The sequence below is a fragment of the Macaca thibetana genome, chromosome 16, assembly GCF_024542745.1.
Source record: "Macaca thibetana thibetana isolate TM-01 chromosome 16, ASM2454274v1, whole genome shotgun sequence".
NCBI lineage: Eukaryota > Metazoa > Chordata > Mammalia > Primates > Cercopithecidae > Macaca > Macaca thibetana.
Window position 1 is genome coordinate 65,022,966 of NC_065593.1, and position 22,694 is coordinate 65,045,659.

Below are 22,694 nucleotides of genomic sequence, written 5' to 3' on the forward strand. Positions count from 1 at the left end.
TATTTTTAGTAGAGACGGAATTTCGCCATGTTGGCCAGGATGGTTTCAAACTTCTGACTTCAGATGATCCGCCCTGGGATTACAGGCGTGAGCCACCGCACCTGGCCAACGTTTTAACAGCCTTTAGCCAAAGCCTGGGTGCAGCTCCAATTGAGAGGGAGAGGCTGTTGCCGTGGCAACCACTCCTGCGCTCGGGGCAGTGAGGGCCTAGCGGTCTCGAGAATTAAGACGGAGGGCCTCCTGGGAACCTACAGAGTTGTTTGAATAACATTTTTCCGTTTGTGGGAACCCTAACCCTAATCCACTTTGTGCTGTCCCAGGACTTGCATAGAGGAGTGCAGGTTCTGATCCCTGCTGGGAAGATGAGGGCTCAGCGAAGGAGAGCCTGGGACCCCGAGGGGCAGCCCACTGAAGACAGGCCATCTAGGCCAATGGCGTGGGCTTTGGCGCAGCGTTTGACTAGGGAGGTGGGGTGGGGGGAGGCAGGACAGACTCAGGTAATCAACCTCTGGGTACGCTCCACAGGGAAAGGCCTTGGTTTTTTTTTTTTCAACAGAGAAAAATGATTAGGACCGTAAAGCCTTCTAGCTCACTCTTGCCAAAGAGAGGCTGGTCACAGAGGCGGGGAGACAATCTCTTAGGAGGGTAGCTGGCCATCTGAGGACAGACACTGAGGAAGGAGGATGGAATGATTTTGGCAGTGAATGACAATTCCTTCAACAGGACCCCCCTGCCACGCTTACTTCAAACAGTGGACAGGATGTGCTTTCCAAAATACTGCAGTTTAATTCTGAAAAACTCAAATGCAAGAGGCCCAGAGCTGTCTACGGGATTGGAGCTCCTGCAACCTGCCTTGGGCCCCAGAAGAGACTGGCAATGTCAGCCTCCTCCCTGCTCTGCCTGGGAGAGGCCACGGAGAGCTTCCTCATCGGGCCCAAACTGGAGCCGCTGACTGCTCAGAGCAAGATTTCTGCCTTGAAAGCAAATGCTGTAGGCTCAGAAATGTGCAGTGCATACTTCTTCCTCCCCCCCATCCCCACCCAGGCCTGCAGAGCTGCAGTAAAGGTGCCTGCAGGTCATGACCTCATGTCTCCTGTCCAGTTCCAATGGCAGGGGTCAGAGCTTTGGGAGACATGTGACCAAAGAGGCCACATGAACTTGCTACCCCTCTCTCTACCCCCGACATACCCACATGACCTTGTTTTACTCACATTGCATTGGTTTAATTCAGAGATGGGTGACCTCCCACCCCCTAACCTGACAGAGTAGGTGGGGAGGTAAAGCAGTTTAGGCCCTGGTATCTATTTGAGAAGTTAAAGGAAAGGGCATGGGTGGTCAGGGAGGAGGCAGAGCTTGGGGTCAAAGGGATACACGTGGGGGGAGGTTTGCTTAATCTTGTCTCCCACCAGCTCCAGGAGCCAGGGATTTCTTTTTCACAACACATTCCAAACCTAGGAAAGGGATTTCTCCTTATCTGGCTCTTAACCCGGGAGAGCTAAACACTTCAGCTGCTTGAAGAAATTGCCTGTGGAGCTGCATGCCTGCCAAAGGATTGGGATAAGACACATCTCGGCTGGGCGTGGTGCCTCCTGCCTGTAATCCCAGTACTTTGGGAGGCCGAGGCCGGCAGGTCGCTTGAGCTCAGGAGTTTAAGACCAGCCTGGGTAACATGGCGAAACCCTGTGTCTACAAAAAATACAAAAATTAGCCAGGTGTGGTGGTGCACACCTGTAGTCCCAGCTACTTGGGGGGGCTGAGGTGGGAGGATCGCTTGAGCCCCAGGGGATGGAGGTTGCAGTAAGCGGAGATTGCACCACTGCACCCCAGCCTGGGCAACAGAGCGAGACTCCATCTCAAAAAAATAAAAAACAAAACTATTTTCCTGGTTCTGACCTGAGGTTTTTAGGTGCACAGGCAGGAAGGTAGCCAAGCCAGGGATTCCATGGGGAGGGTCTCCCCCAGGATCTGAGGTCCAGAGAACAGGAGCCGGGAACCAATATTTCCAGGTGCCCCAATGTGCTTGTGTGCTGGAGAAAAGGGGCATGCCTCCAAGGGGGTGTTAGTAAGGCCAGAGGTAGCCAGCCCGACCCTACTCTCTGCCCCGTGTCCTCCACCTCCCATCTCCTTATCTCTTATCTTCCCTGAGGCTTTGGTCTCCCTCACAGCACAAGGGCCCACTTATTTGGGGGATGGGGTGAAGATAAGCTCCTGGAGAGCAGGAGACAGTGAAGGCTGGGGTCAGCTCAGCCTCTCTCCAGCTGAACTGAGGGTGCGATGGAGTCATTACCTGCCCTCACCCCCAAAGTGCATCCGTGTCCCCTGGGGCTGAGCTGGAGCAACACCACCTTTGTTATGCTTAGGAGGGAAGGCCAGCCCCCCAAGTCCTAGAAAGCAAAAGGGTTACTAGGGCCCAGCCTCGGTTTTTTGGGCATCCAGGTGCCTTTTTTTTTGGTATTAAATTATGTACTATTCAAATAAAAGCTAAGTGTTTTACCCTCCCCGTGGATGCGGGGAGACCGCAGGAACTCAAGTAGGAGCTGGAGTACAGCTCCCTAGTAGGAAGAGGCTGTGCACTGGGTCCTCCATCTTTCTCCCCATTGGCTCAGCCGCTTGGAATAAGCCAGGCCTGGGGGGAACGGCTGCATCCCGTGGGCCTCCAGAGCCTCCTCTCTGCCCCTTGGGATTCACATGAAGGAGCAGCAGCTGGAGCGCTTCTTCTGGGACTCCACATAGTCTCGGATCTGGAAGCTGGGCTCATTCGCCTGCTGCCCGGCCCGGTATTTCAGCTCCCTTGAAGAAGAGGCAATGGGCTGGGCTGGGGTGGGCTGGGGTGAGGAGCTGAGCAGTCCCCTCCCACCTCCCAGTGGCCCAGAGCAAATGGACCTCAGCCTGCAGAATGCAGGTGTGTCCAGGGGCTGGGCCAGGGGCCGGGCCCTACTGGATTCCTGGAGGGTGCCGCCCCGCCCCGCACACTTCCCTTCCCTGTCCAGCTCTCACTTGGCGATGGCCAGAAAGGCTAACTCCACATTCATGCCTGTCTTGGCGCTGGTCTCCAGGAAGGGAACGCCGTACTCCTGCCCGGGAGAGAGTGTCCTCAGGGCCAGCCTCGGGCTGCCCCCACCCTTCACCCTGTCCCACAGAAATCACTTACCCTGGCCAGGGTCTCTCCGTCTTCGGAACGGATCACTCTTTCGCTGCTCATATCCGCCTGTCAAGCCCAAAAGGGTCACTCTGGGGAAGGAGGCCTCCGCCCCAGCGGGCCCATATTTTGCCCCAGAAGCAGGCACTGCCTGCCCTCTGCTGGTGGCCCAAGGGACTGCAAGCAGGTGTGATTGGCCTGGGGCCAGGATTTTTGCCCAGTGTAGCTCCTAATCCTGGGATCTCACCTTTGGTAAAGGGTGTGATGACTCAGTCTTGGAAGGGGACAGCAGTTGGGGCTAACCCTTTGCAGTCTTAGCCCCTGACCTGAGACCCTGTTCACTCTGTTCTAATGGGGGCTGAGCACTGGGCACCCCTTGATTTCTCAGGCAACAGCTTGGATTTTTCCTTGGAAGGGGCACGTGGGATAGGCAGAAGCCTCCAGATACGTCTGACTCCTGAGCTGGAGCCTGCAGAGTCCTTTTCAGGAAGGATGCCTAGATAACTGTTCTTGGGTGGTTATGGGGCTGGCTAGGGCTGAGGAAGTGCAGGGCTGGGCTGACCCTGCCCTGGAGCCACTCACCTTGTTGCCTAGCAGCATGATCACCACGTCCCTCTGGGCATACTCATGAATCTCAGTGAGCCAGGCCTGTGGGAAAGGGTGTGCTGAGACTGGCATTCTCCTCCTCCCGCTGCCCCTTTCTTCTTCTGCTCGGTTTGACTGTCCTCAGCTACTCACTGCCTTGAATACGATGCCCTGTGCATTCTCTTATCTGTACCTTTGTTCTGGCCAATCCAGGCCTGGGTGGCCTTCCTTGGTGGCTCGAACCACAGTGGCCCCACCCTCCCCATTTTATGCTGTTCAACTATCAGTTCTATGGAAGATCCAGATGCATGGAGACCTTATCTCACAAATCAGTTGGTTGTCACCAGTGATTTCTTGGAGTGCCCTGTTGAAGATTCTAAGACCACATAAGGGTTTCAGTGATCAAAAGTACTGTGAGTGATTAGTGATGTCTGCCATAAGCATGGGGTAGGAGGTGGGAGTATGAGTGCCATGGATTTTCCATATTTTTTCTACATAAATGTTTTATTCTCCTACTTTGCTTGTCAGCAAACTGTCCTTGAGGTCAGGGAATTCATGAAACCTATACAATGTCGTGCACAGAACTGGTGCTTGAATTTATCAAATTTTTGTCTCCATAATAGTTTTGTTGTGAGGATATAGCCACTCACTCTGTCTGACTGAGTCACTTTCTTGCAACTTGCCCTGGATATATGTGTGGACTTTTCTGGTTGTGTTTTTCCCTTGGTCTCTGTGGATAATTATCTAGGGTGGAGTGGGGGCCATTCTGAACACTTTGTCACAAAACACACTCATGAATCACAGTGAGAGCTAAGAAGGTGGCACGGGGTCACAACAGTCTGCTTGGCCTTCATGCCCACGTGGCCACCAAATACAAGGCAGAAGATATGACTTCTGAGTCACAAGTAGGTGTTTTTCAGAAGGCAGCAGGATTCCACGCTCCACCCCCTTTCCACAGGGCAGGAAGCAACCTCAGCCTGCACAGACCTTACCTTGGCTGCTTATGGGTAGCGGCCAGGGGAAGGGAGGACCTACCCTGATGCTGTCAAAAGAAGATTTGCTGGTGATGTCGTACAGCAGAAGCAAGGCTGGAGGGGGAGAGGATCACAGAGGGAACTTAGGCAGCAGCATGGGAGCTACCAAGGGGCTGGGGTAGGGACTGGAGGGTGAGAGGGACTTACCCTGGGCGTCTCTGTAATAAGCATGGGTGACGCTTCGGAACCGTTCCTGCCCAGCGGTGTCCCAGATCTGGGAGGGGATGGGATGGAGAAATGGTCAGAAGGAGGCAGGTGCAAGGAATGTACTGGTTGGAGAGGGCCTGCTTTGTGGTATGAGATATCTGTGGGAAGGTGGGGCTGTTTCCTTCTTTAAATTCTCATGAGCTCTTGAGCATCTAACGACCTGGACAGTAGCAGTTACTGAGTTCTCAAGCTCCTTCAGAATCATCTCCTCAGCCAAGCGTGGCGGCTCACACCAGTAATCCCAGCACTGTGGGAGGCTGAGGCGGGCGGATCACGAGATCAGCAGATCGAGACCATCCTGGCTAACATGGTGAAAACCCATCTCTACTAAAAATACAAAAAATTAGCCAGGCGGGGTGGTGGGCCCCTGTTCCCTGTAGTCCCAGCTACTCAGGAGGCTGAGGCAGGAGAATGGCGTGAACCCAGGAGGCAGAGGTTGCAGTGAGCCAAGATTGCGCCACTGTACTCCAGCCTGGGCGACAGAGTGAGACTCCATCTCAAAAAAAAAAAAAAAAAAAGGGAATCTTCTCCTCTCCCCTAGCCCAGGGGTTGGGGATGTCCAATCTCCTAAGAGCAGATAAAGCCCAGGCAGCTGGGGAGGAGATGGTTGGAGGCTAAGCTTGTCTGAAGGCATTTGGAGCTACCTTTCACAGATGAGAGGGTGCCTGGGAACTGCTTTTTCTGCAGACATCAAATAAACAAAAGCCGTTTCCTCTCATGGGCCCCACAGGAAATTGCCCCAGGCAGAGGGCAGGGCTGCAGGCCTCCTGTGGTTCAGGGTGAGAAGGAAGGGCAGGTCCTCCATCCTCCCTCCCCAACTCCAGCCTCTGGTCTCACCTGCAGCTTCACTCTCATGCCATCCACGGTCACCACCTTGTTCTGAAACAGAAAAAGGCAGAGGATGGGAGGGTGGGAGTCGCGTGGCTCCTCAGCTCTGCAGACATCCTGTCTTCGTCCCTCTCCAGGCCTAGAGTGGGTGCAGCGAGCCCCAGAACTGTCTCCAGCCACATCATACCATCAGGGCAGCAGGAATGCCATCTGCAGACACCTCCACTGTGGAGTCGTCTCTTCTGGGGACTGTATCTGCCCTTCTCACAACAGCAGGCTAAGAGGAGCCTGAGAAGCTTCCTGGCTCTCTCCAGGGATCAGGCAGCCCAGGGCTGGAGGGCTGGGTGCTACTGGAGGCCCTGCCTTTTCCCCACTTCAGTCTCCATCTCCTGGAGCCTGGTCCTGGGATTATGACCAAGCCCCTGGAAATGGGGTGCTTGCCTGCATCCTGGGGACCTGAGGCTACATCTGTAGCAGCATCTTTTTTTTTTTTTTTTTTTTTTGAGACGGAGTCTCACTCTGTCGCCGGGGCTGGAGTACAGTGGCCGGATCTCAGCTCACTGCAAGCTCCGCCTCCCGGGTTTACGTCATTCTCCTGCCTCAGCCTCCCGAGTAGCTGGGACTACAGGCGCCCGCCACCTCGCCCGGCTAGTTTTTTGTACTTTTTTAGTAGAGACGGGGTTTCACTGTGTTAGCCAGGATGGTCTTGATCTCCTGACCTCGTGATCAGCCCGTCTCGGCCTCCCAAAGTGCTGGGATTACAGGCTTGAGCCACCGCGCCCTGCCAGCAGCATCTTTTCTTTAGCTGCCCACTAATTACCTGGTGAAGGAAGCATTCGCTTTCTGCCTGTTTGGAGCTGTAGAGCCCCGCCTGCCAGGGTGAGACCTTTCCTCTGTTGAACACTTTGGGTGTGCAGCGCCCAGCATCCCTGACGCGGATTTGTGAGATGGAGCCGTCAAGGTGAGAGGGAGGGTCCCTGGTGAGCTGCTGTCTCCCTACATGGCCAGCCCAGCTCTTTTTTTTTTTTTTTTTTGAGACAGAGTTTCTGCTCTTGTTGCCCAGGCTGGAGTGCAGTGGCACGATCTCGACTCACTGCAACCTCTGCCTCCCAGGTTCAAGAGATTCTCCTGCCTCAGCCTCCCCAGTAGCTGGGATTACAGGCATGCGCCATCACGCCTGGCAAATTTTTTTGTATTTTTGGTAGAGACAGGGTTTCACCATGTTGACCAGGCTGGTCTCGAACTCCTGAGCTCAGGTGATCCTCCTGCTTCGACCTCCCGAAGTGTTTGGATTACAGGTGTGAGCCACTGTGCCCGATCAAGCCCAGCTTTTTTTTTCTTCTTTTCTTTTATTTTTGAGATGGAGTCTCGCTCTGTCACCCAGGCTGGAGTGCAGTGGCACGATCTCAGCTCACTGCAACCTCCACCACCTGGGTTCAAATGATTCTCCTGCCTCAGCCTCCCGAGTAGCTGGGACTACAGAAGCGTGCCACTATACCCGGCTAATTTTTGTATTTTCAGTAGAGACGGGGTTTCACCATGTTGGCCAGGCTGGTCTTGAACTCCTGACCTTGTGATCCGCCCGCCTTGGCCTCCCAAAGTGCTGGGATTACAGGCGTGAGCCACCGCACCCGGCCCAAGCCCAGCTCTTAAACCCAGTGTAGGGCTATGCTTCCCGGGAACTCCAGAAAGGCTAATTGACTTTTGAGGTCTTGCCAAAGGGGCCCAGGTAGGAGGGCAATGAGCAGGGCCTCTGTGGGCCAAGACATTCAGCTTATGCCATGCCTGCGGCTGCCTTGCTTGGGAGAAGTTCCCCAGGAATGGAGGTGGAAACGAAGACTCAGTCTAATTTTTTGCATCCTATAGGTGGGCAAGGAGCCAACCTTGCCCAGTCTACTTTGACCCAGCCACCTCTGTGGTCCTCGGGGAGCGAGTTGTGTGCCCTTCAGGCATGAGCCTCGGGAGTCCCTGGGAGCCAGGGTGAGCAAGGGAGGGGGGACAACCGCCCTGTGCCTGAGCCACAGCCCTGGCTCGCTGCTGGAAGCAGGCTCCTGCAACCACCTCACCCTGAAGTCTATGCCGACGGTGGCTATGAAGGCTCCGGACAGGAAGGCCCCGTCTTTGAATCGGATCAGGAAACATGTTTTGCCGACGCCTGAGTCTCCCAGAAGCATCACCTAGGGGGTAGGGGCAGAGGCAGTTAATGGGGAGTCAGGGGGAGCTTCTGGCATTTCAGGAGAGACACATGGAGAGGATCAGAGAAGAAGAGGGGGCTGGCATGAATGCTGACCGCACCAAGGGGCACCTGCTTCCAGAAAGCCTGCCAGCGCCTTCACCCTGCCTCTCCTCTCTGTGCTCCTTGGCTCAGCCTCCTAGGCTCTCCCTCTAGACCCTCCTGTCCTCACTCAAGTTCCTAGAGGCCCGAATTATGACCTCACCATGAACAGGTCCCCAAGTGTGCTCTGTGGCCCCAGAGAACCATCACATTTGCACAATCTAGACACTGGCCACATTTGCTCATAGCCACACCATGCAGGGATTCCGTCCCTCTGTGTACTCGTGTCATCCCTTGTCCACTCGTGAGTACACGCATGGGCTGGGCTACACTGACAGGAGAGGGAAGTGTCAATATCTTGGACAAGGAATCCCACCCAAAGGAGTCTATCAAAATCTACTGGGGGTGGGGCATGGTCATTTGCATACTCTATAATGACTACTGTTTGGGGTTTTTTTTGGGGGGATCACAAAATTTCTTTCCTTCGTCCCTTCCTCCCTTCCTTCGTTTTGCTCTTGTTGCCCAAGCTGGAGTGCAATGGCGAGATCTTGGCTCACCACAACCTCTGCCTCCCAGGTTCAAACGATTTTCCTGCCTCAGCCTCCTGAGTAGCTGGGATTAGAGGTGTGTGCCACTCGCCTTGCTAATTTTGTATTTTTAGTAGAGACGGGGTTTCTCCATGTTGGTTAGGCTGGTCTTGAACTCCCGACCTCAGCTGATCCCCCTGCCTCAGCCTCCCAAAGTGCTGGGATTGCAGGCATGAGCCACCCGGCCCAACCGGAAGTTTCTAATGACATTTTATGTTTATTAAAAGGTTGCATAAGGCCGGGCGTGGTGGCACATGTGTGTAATTCCAGCACTTCGGGAGCCCAAGGTAGGAGGATCACCTGAGGTCGGGAGTTTGAGACCAGCCTGGCCAACGTGGAGAAATCCCATCTCTACTAAAAATACAAAAAACCAGCCGGGAGTGGGGGCACACACCTGTATCCCAGTTACTCGGGAGGCTGAGACAGGAGAGTAGCTTGAACCCAGGAGCTGAGATTGTGTCACTGCACTCCAGCCTGGGTGACAGAGCGAGACTCTGTCTCAAAAAAAAAAAAAAAAAAAAAGGTTGCATGAATTAGGGAAGGTTGAAATTTATACTAAAGTGGGGAGATGTAGTCGGAAGTTCTTTCAGCAGAAACCTCCCACATGGGAGGCGTGGCTGCAGATTGGCATCCTGGGGTTGCTGTGGGTAGCAGGAGTACCAAGGAGGGAACCTATGAAGGGGGTGTGGCCCTCTCCTTTACAGTCTGGCTCTGCTGTGCTCTGCTCATCTTTCCCAGGGACACGCAGGAATGGTGGAGAGGAGCCCTTTGTCCCATCTTCTCCAGTCTTGGAGAACAGGGGTCTAGATCCAATGCTGGAATTTTCCCAACTGCTGGGTAGATAGCCTAATGGGTTGAGTGGGGACTAGGTTTTAATTATTTTGAGGTTCTGAACTTGACAGTGGAGCCCAAAGGCATTCCTGCTGTGGTATGGGGTACTGGGATTGGTTAACTCTGGTGGAGAGGCAGGGTTGGCTGAGCAGAAGGGTATGAAGGATGGGTCTTGGTTTGTCAATGGCCTACTGTGTGACTTTAGGAAGATTCCTTAACCTTTCTGTGGCATGGTTTCCATAGTGGGTAGAAGGAGGAGGGATACTTTCTTTGAGGTCTTTCTAGAGTCTGTTAATGGCTAGGGCCAATCATCGTGGTGAATCACCTAAGACCCAGGGAAGAGTGGCCCAGGGGTGGGAACTGTCCGCCTGTGGGCCCCGTCACCCCTAGTCTGGTCCAAGGAGTTCCTGCCAGGCTTTCTCAGAGGGTCCTGGACTCAGTCCCCTGGGACAGGCCCGGGGAGGCTGGGGACCAACTCTCCTGCCAATGTCGCTTGGCCAGGGAACACATGAAGGGGTGGGGGATAGGAGGTCCCTGGAGCCTGCACTCCTCCCTGGCTCCTGGGTCCCAGCCCCAGAGTAGGAAGGAGGGAGACAGGGCCAGTCTTTGTGTACTTTACAGATCACAGCTGCCTTGAGCAAACGATGCCAGCTACCCACCCAGCTCGGTGATTCCACCAAACACAAACAGCTGCCTAGCCTGGCCACCTCCTAGGCAAACAACCCAGCTGGTTTGCAGGGCAACAAGGTCAGGCAGTCCCCCTCAGCCTGGGGCCTGGCCAACAGCAGCCCCTCCTCTCCGAGGGTGCAGGGGCCCATTTCCTGCCGCAAGCCCACACAGGACGCCTATCTCAACGGCTCTGGGCGGATGACTTGCAGGGTGGCTCCCCCGAAACACGGGGGTGGAGGCTGAGGCTCCCAGCATGGGTGAGCCCTGGTGTCGGGGAGGAAACCGAGGCCCAGAAAGAGGCAGGTCTCCTTCAAGGCCATGCAGCGGAATCCAGGACAGCCCTCATTCCATTCCCAACCCTGCAGAGGAAGAATGGAAGCTCTAGGCTCCCTCAGCAATTCTTTCGGTTTCTGGTACCCGCTCACTCCAAGCACACAGATGGAAGGCGACAGACCAGTCCACTGCTGCCTCTACCTGTTTCCATACAGGACACCCCCTGTAGAGGGAGCAAGCCCCAGAGAGCAGCCTTGGATTTCTCTCAAGTGCGGGATGCGAAAGACCAACCACTGAGATCTTTCTCAGGTTCGAAAAATTCCCAGGTGGCCTGCAGGCCAGTTCGCAACATCCTTCTGGGAGGAGGGGCTTCCGACTGCAGGGAGGAAAGTGGGAGGCAGTGCCTCCCAGCTGCCACTGGGAGGGGAGCAGCTGGGGGACCTCAGGCCTTAAACCGGGATGTCAGATCTCAACTGAGAGCTTAGCTCGGAAAATGGCATTAACACCAGTTTCTCCGCCAGCAGAGGACGTCCTCTCCGAGTCTCCGGGCGGTCCCCATCTCCCAGCACTTCCCAGCCTGAGTCCCCAGAGTTGCGCGCTTAACCCTCACCAAGAAGCATGGGCTCCCGAGGACTTATATTTGCCACAGTGTGGCAGAAGAGAACTGAGTTGGGGCCGGCGGGGGGATGACTCAGTCTTTGCGATCTTCTGCGACCCGCCCACACCGAGCCAGCAGAGACCCCTGGAGCTTGGGACGGCCCCAGGGGCTGTGTCCTGACCCTCTCTCCCTCCCTCCTCTGGGAGACCCAGCTGCCTGAGGGAAAGGGCTGAGTCCAACCCAGACGCAGCCAGGAAGGGGCTAGCGCCGAGGAGGGCGGGGGTCTCACGGAAGAGGCCCACCCACCTTGCCCGTGAGGTCGAAGCTCGGACTGCAGGGCGGGGAGCGCTCGGGGGCCTCGCCATCCCGGGTGGCAGCGGCGCCTGGCGTGCCCGTCATGTCCCTGGACGAGAGGTGAGCACTGCCGGCCCGCAGGCGAAGGAGAGCTCAGGAACCGACCCGCCCCGGCCCCGCCCATTCCCCCCTCCCTCGACCCGGACCCCGCAGGCTCCTCCCTCCGTCCCGCCGCCCCCTCGACGACACCGGCTCGGAGCTTGCTATTCCCTGAGGGCGCGCACAGCCGCAGAGTCCGCACCAAGGGGCGGGCAGCCTCCCTGAGCAACCCCGGCCCGGCTCCGTGCGCTTAGGGCGTGGGCCACATCCAGCCCCGGGACTGGTCCCCTGTGGTCGCTTAGTTGCCCCCGGGGGAGCAGGCTGCGGAGACCCCGTCTGCTGCGGAAAATCCGTAATCGCTGCGCGGCGCGACAGCAGGCGGCTCCCGAGTCCCGGGCCGTGGGCGGTCCCCAGGTGGCGAGGCGGAGAGCTGAGGACCCCTGGGCTGCGCCTCCGCGGATGGCGCCGAGACAGTTCCGCTTCTGCTAAGGCACCCGGCCCGAGCTCATCTGAATATAGTTTTGTTTACCAACCCATACTCGCCTTGCAGCACATGTGCGCTGCGGTGTTTTGGGACCTCTGTCTGGTGCTGGGACTTTGACCCTTTAGTATGGATCACCTCTCGTTTCCCCCTGCCTGTTGGGCTTGAATGTCCCGCCAGGGTAGAGCTTTCGCAAGAGGGCTGCACAGCACACATCTCCTAGTGGACCGCTCCTGAAGGCGGGGCCGGCCTTATTTACCCATGACACTCACTCCTGGCCCCGAGGAGGAGCCAAATAAATTCATGAAGTCGTGGATCATTTTGAGCAGAGCTGCCAGGATATCCCAGGCGCCCGGCAGCTCCTGGTGACAGAAGGTGGAGAGTGCAGCTGGGATTGCCCGTAGCAGAGCTTAGGGACTCTGTGGCCTGGGCCGACCTTTCAATTACCCCCATCTCCACATTCTATAAGCAGCTTCAGGTTACCAAGGAATAGGACGGGTGATTTACAGAGGGACTGTTTGAGGGGTGTGTAGCGAGGGGAGAGCTGGAGAGGGGTACCTGGAGACGGGTACCCGCACCTTTTTTCTTTTTTTTTTTTTTTTGAGACAAAGTCTTACTCTGTCGCCCAGTCTGGAGTGCAGTGGTGCGATCTTGCCTCACTGCAACCTTTGCTTCCCGGGTTCAAGCGATACTCCTGCCTCAGTCTCCCGGAGTAATTGGGATTACAGGTGCGCGACACTACGCCCGGCTATTTTTTCTTTTTGTATTTTTAATAGACATGGGGTTTCCCCATGCTGGCCAAGTTGGTCTCAAGTTCCTGACCTCAGGTGATCCGCCCACCTCGGCCTCCCAAAGTGCTGGGATTACAGGCTAGAGCCACTGCGCCCGGCCTGCAATTCTTAGGTGTGGAGGTGAGGGCAGGGGTAGACATGGCTTATGGGCCACCATTGGCCTGTGGGGACTGACTTTGTACGCCAGCCTCCAGTCCTGTATTTTTTGATATTAGCTGGAGGTATTTTCTGTCAGCTGGGAGAAGCGCTCAGAGTGGGGACAGAGGTGATCTCCAGTAGAGTAAAGAGCTTGGGTTACCTCTTCTGGAGGTGAGCGTGCTATAACCTCAGCTGGGCTTAGGGTGGGACTCAAACAGGGAGCCACAGATTGGAGAGTGGAGGCTGTGCAGCACACTACAGAGGTGTGGTGTTGGTTGCTATTTGGATGCCAGAGGCTCTTGCTTCAAATAGTGCCGAGGTCTGCTCAATGCCGTGGGCTCCTGGAGACGAATTCTCACTTTGTCGCCCAGGCTGGAGTGCAGTGGTGGGATCTCAGCTCATTGCAGCCTCTGCCTCCCAGGTTCAAGCATTCTCAGCTCATTGCAGCCTCAGGTGCATGCCATCCCTGGCTAATTTTTGTATTCAAGCAAGATCTCACCACGTGGACCTCAGGAGTCTCGCTCTGGAGGCTGGAGTGCAGTGGGAGCTCACTGCAACAGGGTTCATGCCATTCATGCCTGGCTAAGCTGGGACTACAGGCGCCCCGCCACCTCGCCGCCGGGCTAGTTTTTTGTATTTTTTAGTAGAGACGGGGGTTTCATGAGCCAGGATGGTCTTCACCTCGTGACGTTGGACTGGGATTACAGGCTTGAGCTGGTCTTGAACTGCTGACCTCAGGCGATCCGCCTGGCTTAGCCTCCCAAAGTGTTGGGATTACAGATGTGAGCCACTTTGCCCAGCCAGGATGCGGGTTTTCATTGCAGGAGGGAAATGGTGGAGGAAGAATGAGAGACGGGAAGGGGCATGCCTCATGCTCACCTTCTATCTAAACCATGCTGTTATGGATTGAATTGTGTCCTCCCAAAGAAAGGTTGGGGTCTGAGCCACCAGTACCTCAGATCGTGCCCTTACTTGGAAATGTGGTCATTGCAGATATCACTATTAAGATGAGGTTACACTGGCATAGGGCAGGCCATTAATTCAGTAGGACTGGTGTCATAAGAAGAAAGAGACACAGGGAAAACACAACCAGGTGACGACAGAGGTGAGATGGGAACAGTGCGGCTGCAAGCCAAGGAATGCCAAGGTCTCCTGGGAGCCACCAGGGCCGTGGAAGAGAAGGAATGACCCTTCCCTGGGGCCTTCAGAGGGAGTGTGGCCCTGCTGGTACCCTGAGTTCAGATTTCTAGCCTCCAGCTGTGGTTTGTGTTGTTGGCTCCAAGGCCCTCTTTGTCCTGTGGTGGGTTTGGAATACAGAAGGTTGAACATTAGCTCAAATCATCCAGAAGGAGCAGTGACCTGAAGCACTTCCTTGCTGCGTTGCTGCGCTAGACTGGATGGAGGAATCTGACCTAGGGAAGAAGTCTTTGAACACGGAGAGAGGGGCTCTGGGCTCTCCTCCAGGCGGTCCCTGTCTGGCCTGCTGGGTTTGCGGTGTGTGGGTAATGTTATGCTTGGAGGGTGTGTACACTGTCCCCAGGGCCACTGTAATGTCCTGTAGGGTGTTCAAGGGCAGCCTTGGGTGAGTCAGAAGCAGGTTGGGGTCAAGAATGTTCAGAACAGGGAACAAGGGCTGTGCAGAACAAGCACTCACTAAGGGATCCGTGTGGTCTCTGGGGAGGAAATCTGGGCCTCTTAACGTTCACTCTGAGGCTGTGCATGTGCTGTGGTAGCCTGTGTCTCTCCCCAGACACACACCACAGACACTCACACGTGTACACCCACCCCACAACACACCACAGACACACACCTCACCACACACACACACACATCTCAGACCACACACACCTCACCCCTCAAATCACACCATACACCTCACCACACACACCTCAGATCACACCACACACCTCAAACCACACACACCTCAAATCACACCACACACTTCACACCTCAAATCTCACCACACACCTCATCAACATACCTCAAATTACACCACACACCTCACACCGCACACACCCCCAAATCACACCACACACCTCACCACACACACCTCAAATCACACCACACACATCTCACACCACATACACACACACATCAAATCACACCACATACACCTCACACCACACACACCCCCTCAAATCACACCAGACACACACCTCACACCACACACACACACACCACACACACACCCTCAAATCACACTACAGACACATATACCTCACCACATGCACACACACACCTCACACTACACACACCTCATCCCTCAAATCACACCACACACCTCACCACCCACACCTCAAATCACACCACACACCTCATACCACACACACACCTCAAATCACAAAATCACACCACACATGCCCTACACACACACCTCATACCACAACTCACACACACACCCTCAAATCACACCACAAATATATACACACACACCCTACATCAGGCCACACACATCTGCCTCGCATCATACCATAAATACACACGCCTCACACCCTATATTATACCACAAACACACATTTCATAACATGCCCCACACACAACTTTATATTATGCCTCAAACTACCTCATACTACAAACAAACACACGTACTATCATACCACACACCTACAACATATCTTACATGACCCCCAAACACACATACCTCATTTTACTCCAAACACATAATGCAACTCCAGGCACAGTTTATTTCACCTGTGCATAATGCAACTCCTGTCACCATAATGCAACTCCAGGCACAGTTTATTTCACACCATCGACGCCTATGCCACATCACTCTGCAAGCACCTGCGTCTCCAATGGACCCCATGCCTCACACCATCACCTAATGTGTATATCAGCCTGTAAATTACCGCCAACACCTCTTACTGCCTCCAGATCTGAAACGCACACCCCCACAACACCCCCAAATAGATACCCCTGCCCTCCTTTTCACAGATCACACCCTCATAGTCATGCAGCCCTGCTGATAGTGAAGGTACCAAGTGTCAGTGAGACAGGCCCTCGTGCTTGTTGAGAGGCGGGGGGCTCTTGTGTGCAGCCCTGGAGCTCTGGGGGGCAGGGGCAAGGGCCTCCCTGCTACCGAGGTGGATGGCAGAAAACTCCAGAGCTGGAGAACAGCACAGCCAAAGAGCACAGGGTCGGGATGTGGGAAGGAGACCCGGGCAGAGACTAGAGGGACAAGGCCTCAGCTCATGTTTTGCAAAACATGGCGCGTGGACCCCCTGGGTCAGAGCCCCCAGATTCTGGGCCCCCCACGTGGTTTTACTAAAGCAGCATGTCTATGAGGGAGCTTGGAATTTGCCTTTCAGATGAACTTCTCCCTGGAGGCTTTTATGCACGCTGAAGGAGTGTTTGAAAACCACTGGTCTAAACTGTGCAACAGTTTGACCAGCAGATGAGAGATTCAGACTTTATTTGGAAGGCAATAGTGAACCATGAATGTTCAGGTGGGGGATGAGCAGAGTGAGGTTTTGTTGTAGTTGTTGTTGTTTTGAGATGGAGTCTCACTCTGTTGCCCAGACTGGAGTGCAATGGTGTGATCTTGGCTCACTGCAACCTCTGCCTCCCAGGTTCAAGTGATCCTCTTGCCTCAGCCTCCCAAGTAGCTGGGATTACAGACGTGTGCCACCACGCCTGGCAATTTTTTTTGTATTTTTAGTAGAGATGGGGTTTTGCCTTGTTGGCCAGGCCGGTCTTGAACTCCTGGCCTCCAGTGATCCGCCTGCCTCAGCCTCCCAAAGTGCTGGGATTACAGGTGTGAGCCACCACGGCTGGCCTGAGTAAGGGTTTTGAAAGAGGAATTTTGCATCAGTATTTAGGCAAGACTAGGGAATTTGGGGGAAACTGAGGAGAGAGGTAACAAGGAGGACCTGAACTGTGGTGGGAGGGGCTGACTGGAAAGACCGCTGTGTGAACCCCATCGGTGTCAGTACCCCATAACCCCATCAGCAGGACCCCCGCAGCCAGTTTGATGAAGCTGGTGGTGGAGAATTTAGGGAACGTCTTGACTGAGAGGCATCTACACAGGACCTGGGCAGGTCCCACTTCCAGAAGGCAATGGGCCTGGTAGTTTATGGGTGAAGGCATGCCGGGGGTAGTCACCCTGCTCACCTCTGGCTCCTCCAAAGTGGGAGACCAGGGGCTCCGTCCCTCCCCTGCCACCTGGGCAGCACTCAGCCTCTTGAGTGGAGCCAGTGGGAGCTTCTGCCTCCCTTCCCATTACACAGGAGTTCCAGGCTACAGCCAGGCCAGCGGCAGGGCCCTTATCCATGTCATATCTCCAACCTCAGTGTGAAGGACAGATGGGTGAACAAGTGTCTGGTAACCTGGCTCTCCGGGGACCCCCAGACCGCTGATATCTGGAGGAGACCCCGATGTCCTCCAGTTCTTTGCTCAGGTGTCCCCAGGCTGAGTTTCTGGCCAGGGGCTCAGACCCTCACTCAGCGTAAGCAACCAACAGGTTTGTCCTGAGATGCACCAGGACATTGGGTGCTGGCTGGTGCCAAGCAGGCAGCCCAGGCTCTAGGAGGCCCACCCTAGCCTAAGGTCAGTGCGAAAGTCCAGCTTGTCCCATCTCAGGCAGCTTTGAGCACACAGTTTGACCACGCACTTTCTTTTTCCTTCACAGGAAATTGGCCCCAATTTTCTTGCCAAGCTAGCAGCAAAATTCAGAGATCTCACCTCTGTGGTCTGGAATGTGAATCAGACGTTGCATGTCCACAGCCACATCCACCCCACTCTCTTTCCTTCCTCACCAGACAGGCAGAAGGGTGGGTGAAGAGATGTGGGTGTGACCCTGAGGGCAGGGTGTGCCCTGGCTGCTGAGGGCAGACTGGGCCTGGGCTGAGGTGGGTGACGCCTGGCACCAGGTCATCCTGGTTTGCTTCATGGCAGCCTGGTCCAAGACCTCGGGGATTGCCAGGCAGCCTTGGCCTCCTGGGTCTCAGCCCTGCCCTATTTAGCACTACTAGAGCCCAGCTGGTCCCATCGCGGGGGAGAGCCCTGGGCACTGGTGTTTCAGGGTCGATTCTAGGCCCGAGAACACACCCGAGTCAGGCACTCACTTCCGCTTTGCCTCCTGGAAGGTCACCCAGAAGCCATGTCCGTTCTGAACCCCTGACTTCCTGGCTGTGACCCAGTGGGAAAGCCCATTTTTCTGAGTTTTCCTCTGTCTGTTCCCATCAGCGTGGCACTGCTGCGTACTGACCTTGAATGTGACCTCGCAGGCCCTGTGCTCCGGTCCCAGAGGCTCCCAAACATCCGTGTTATCCAAGAAGAGATGTTTGCTCTTCCCCATCTCAAGATGCTACGATTCTGGGGTCCCAAGGGAGGGCCCTGCTCCTCCTGCCACAGTCCAAGAGAGGAGTGGAACCCTCTCCCAAGATCTTCCCAGGAATTCAAGGGCAGCTGCAGCCGCAGGCACGGGGCAATGTGGGGAGATGGGATGTACGGTAGAGAGGAGGGATCTCTTGTCCCTCAGAGGGGCTGTGGGCAGAAAAAGCTGCTGGGATTCCTAAAAAGAGGGTGCTGGGATTCCTTAACCCAAGCTGCCCTTTTACCATTTTACTGAGGGGTAAACACGGAACTGTAACCTTGGCCTGCCAGCTCCCTGAGACCCGTGTGACAATGCTAAGTTTGGACTGTGCTGAAAACTTTGTCGTCCCTCTGTCCCTCCAGATTCTTCTTGCCTTGGAGGGCTGACCTGAGCTATCCCATATTAAAATATTTTTTGCTTTCTGGTTTCCACTTGCGTTCATCCAGTGTGGAGCCCCAGAAGGAGATGGGGAGCAGGAGGAGAGCAAGGTGGGACAGGGGATTGTTCTCCTGGCTGCCTCCCTCGGGGGCTCCCATGGGCTGCTGTGTCCCTCCACTGTAGGTCCCACACAGCTCCTGCCAGGCAGCTCACCCAGCAGCCCGCTTTGTCCCTGGGTTCTGGTGAGGGTGCCTTCCCTTCCCGCTTGAGGTTAAAGGTGGGTGGAGTTCCTGGACTACCCAGGGGCAGTGCACGCTCCCTCCTGGTCACCCAACACCCTCCTACACCTTGGGGAACAGTCTTCTCCTTAATCCTCCTTGAATGGTCCAGTGCGAGTGTCCACCTGTTTCCTGCTGGCGCTCAGCAAAAACACGCTGGAGTCCTGAGCCCAGGCCCAAAGCTGGCAGTGTCGGCCAGTGCTTACCGTGAATCCAATGCCCACAGTGGCCGAGAAGGAGCCGGGGATGAACTTGCCCTGATCGAACTGAACCAGCAGAGACGTCTTTCCCACACCACTGTCGCCCACCAGGATGGTCTAGAAGGGAGCAATAGAGAGAGGGGTGAGGGCCTGCGATGTGAGTTGGCCTCAGAGGTGTCCTTGTGGCTGTGGGAGTGGGTTCTTTCTAAGCACGAATGTGCACAACATGCATACACACACAAACACACATGCACAAGACACTGACACACACATACAGACACAGAAAAACATGTACACACATACACAGAACACACATGCACACACATATATGCACACACAAGTACACGCATGCACACAGAAACACATGCATACAGAAGCACAAACATATACAAGTACAACACATACACACAGAACACACATGACACAGAAACATACATGCAAAGACACATACAGATACAGAAAAACATGGACACACATACAGAACACACATGCACACAAACATATGCTCACACATGCACATGCATACACAGAAGCACAGAAGCACAAGACCCACATACAGATGCAGACAGAAAAACACATGTACACACATACACAGAACACACATGCACACACAAACATATGCACACACATGCACACACATACAGAAACACACATGCACCAGACACACATACAGAAAACACATGTACACACAGAACACACAAACATATTTGTACTCAGAGCACACACAAACACATGCATACAGAAGCACACACATACACATGCACACATGTACAACACATACACACAGAACACACATGACACAGAAACATACATGCACACACAAACACATGCACACACAGAGAAACACACATGTGCGCACACACAGGCAGAAAAACACGTGTACACACAGAAATACACGCACACATCCACATCCACAGGCACAGACACACTTGTACAACACATACACACAGAACATACATGCACACACATAGAGAGAACTCACACATGCACACAGATACACATACACAGACACACAAAAACACATCTACACACAGAAACACACACGCAATACACATAAACACACACGTACACACAAACACACATGTACCTACACAGAGAGCGCACACATGCACACAGACACATGCGGAAACACATGTACACCAACATGTGCATTCATAGACACAAGCACACATGCAAACACACAGTAACACAGAAACACACATTCGCACAGAAATGCATATACACAGACATAGACACATGTGCACACACACATGCACACAGAAACACATACACAGACATGCACAGAGACACAGACACACATGCACACATGAACTCAGAAACACACAGACATGCATACACAGACATGCACACACAGAGACATGTATAACACAAACACATATACACATACATATGCACTTACACACATACACACAGACACATATGCACAGGCACCAATACACAGACACACACATTCACAGACATGTAGCATACACACAAATATGCACACATGCACAAATATACACACAAACATAAACACAAACACAGACACGCACATACATACAAACACATACACATGCACACAGACACGCACACATACACTTAGACACACAAACACACTAAAGTCTCAATTTTCTATTGAAGTCACTGAAAGGGGTGTGAAGGCACAGAGGAGATCTCCCTCCAACCCAAGTTAATAAGCATCTGAAGTGACCATGTGAATGTGTCTCTCAGACTTCCAACCACAGGCGCATCAATGACCGAGGGTCCCCACTGCCGTGCTTTGAAAGCCGTCATCGTGTTTGCACTGAGGTCATGCTTCCTACGGGCAATTACCAGCCAAAGGTGGAGCACGGCAGGCCTGTTCCTGGGAGACACAGGACCCTCTAATAGTTGAGTTAGCTCAAGGACTCCCTCATGGCCTTGCACAACCCTCCAGATACTGCAACATGGTCTGGGATGCTTCCATACAACCTTTCTGCCCTCTTTCCTTCACGGGGATCCAGCCTGCATCATGGTCTGAAGGCTCCCCTGGCCTCGCTGGTGCCTACTCTATTTCTCTCATAGGCATTTCCCCCAGTAAAACCCTTGCACATTTAATTCCCTTTTCACATCTCCTCTTTGGAAGACCAGGACTAACACGATGTCCATAGATCTCCTGTGTGGAGAGCCCCCAAAAACCAGTCTACAGAATAAAACAAAATCAGATGGCTGGAATGTGCTTTGCACACTTGGCCTTAGAACAAGGAGCAGACAACATTTCAAAGAGAAGCAGATTCTGGGAAAAGAGGGAGAAGGCCGCCTTCCTCTGGGAGGTCTGAACTGGGAGGGAGTAGGGGTGATAATTAGCTTGGAAGTTCAGATGAAATGTTTGAAAGAAAATCATAAACAAAAGAGAAGAACTCTACATGCACCCAGAGGCTGGTACCCTCAATGAATGGATGAATGAATTGGTGAGTGGATGTGGACAGTGGCCTCCTTTCAATGACAAGAATCAAGGCTGTTTGAAAGGACTAGGAGGTGCAAACTTTAGCTGGACTTGTAAAAACATAAAGACATTAAAACAACAAAACCATAAAAGCATAGAGACTGGCTGGGCCTCCTTGAGTCGGGACCAGTGACTGTTCAACTCTGGCAATGGCATGGAAGGGAATGCATATCAGTGTTTGTCCATGGCATTGACTTTGGATGTCCCCTGACTGTGCCCCCACCCACCTCTTGAACCTCTCCAGCTTTTATTTCCTCCTGGGTTAGAGAACTCATTTGTTTGTTATATGCAGTGGTTTTAACAATTTACATCTAGAATCTAACTTCCTCAGGCTTTAAGAAGTGTTTCCTAGAAAGAATATTCCAGAATGTGAGGGGTAGTCCATCTACGTTCCCCTCATTCGCGTCCTAAAGAACATGACAGATTCTAATTATTTTCGCTTTTATCCTTTTCCTTTCCAGGGTGAGGAGTTTCCATCAATTTTCATCACAGGAAATAGTCCTGTCTTCTCAGGACCTTTTCTGGCTCACCGAGGTCTAGGGGTGCATACAGGTTCATCATAGGAAACAGTCCTGTCTTCTTGGGACCTTTTCCAGCTCACCGAGGTCAGATTCAGCTGAACCTTGGCTCGGGGCGGGGCAGGATGATCCTCTCATATCGGTCATGGTCTTTGTTTTTTTTTGTTTTTCGTTTTTTGTTTTGAGACAAGAGTTGCGCTCTGTTGCCCAGGCTGGAATGCAGTGGCACAGTCTCGGCTCAAAACAACCTCTGCCTCCCGGGTTCAAGCTATTCTTCTGCCTCAGCATCCCAAGTAGCTGGGACTACAGGCGCCCGCCACCACACCTGGCTAATTTTTGTATTTTTAGTAGAGACGGGGTTTCACCGTGTTAGCCAGGATGGTCTCGATCTCCTAACCTTGTGATCCACCAGTCTCGGCCTCCCAAAGTGCTGGGATTACAGGTGTGAGCCACCGTGCCCTGCCAGGTCTTTTTATCAGCTTCAGAAATCTATTGACAATGGCTGGGCATGATCGCTCAAGCCTGTAATCCCAGCACTTTGGGAGGCCAAGATGGGCAGATCACCTGAGGTCGGGAATTTGAGGTCAGCCTGGCCAACATGGTGAAACCCCGTCTCTACTAAAAATACAAAAGTGAGTCAGGCATGATCGCGGTCATCTGTAATCCCAGCTACTTGGGAGGCTGAGGCAGGAGAATCACTTGAAACCTGGGAG

General features: G+C 53.8%; 1 protein-coding gene across 4 annotated transcripts in view; it reads right to left on the bottom strand.

Moving 5' to 3' along the window:
* Positions 1-763: 763 nt before the first annotated feature.
* The window catches only part of RAB37 (RAB37, member RAS oncogene family), a 78,330-nt gene continuing 56,399 nt past the window's right edge, over positions 764-22,694 (bottom strand). The window contains exons 2-10 of one of the 4 annotated variants that reach the window (XM_050764430.1): positions 19,006-19,116; positions 7,860-7,970; positions 5,803-5,844; positions 4,906-4,972; positions 4,760-4,812; positions 3,722-3,787; positions 3,152-3,208; positions 2,998-3,074; positions 764-2,790 (exon numbers count right to left, since the gene is read on the bottom strand). In XM_050764430.1, the coding sequence (XP_050620387.1) occupies positions 2,685-2,790; positions 2,998-3,074; positions 3,152-3,208; positions 3,722-3,787; positions 4,760-4,812; positions 4,906-4,972; positions 5,803-5,844; positions 7,860-7,970; positions 19,006-19,116 (690 nt within the window). In that variant the 3' untranslated portion in view covers positions 764-2,684. Of the gene's footprint in view, positions 2,791-2,997; positions 3,075-3,151; positions 3,209-3,721; positions 3,788-4,759; positions 4,813-4,905; positions 4,973-5,802; positions 5,845-7,859; positions 7,971-11,332; positions 11,483-19,005; positions 19,117-22,694 lie in introns of those variants that run through there. The other 3 variants (XM_050764431.1, XM_050764432.1, XM_050764434.1) reach the window with 3 other exon arrangements.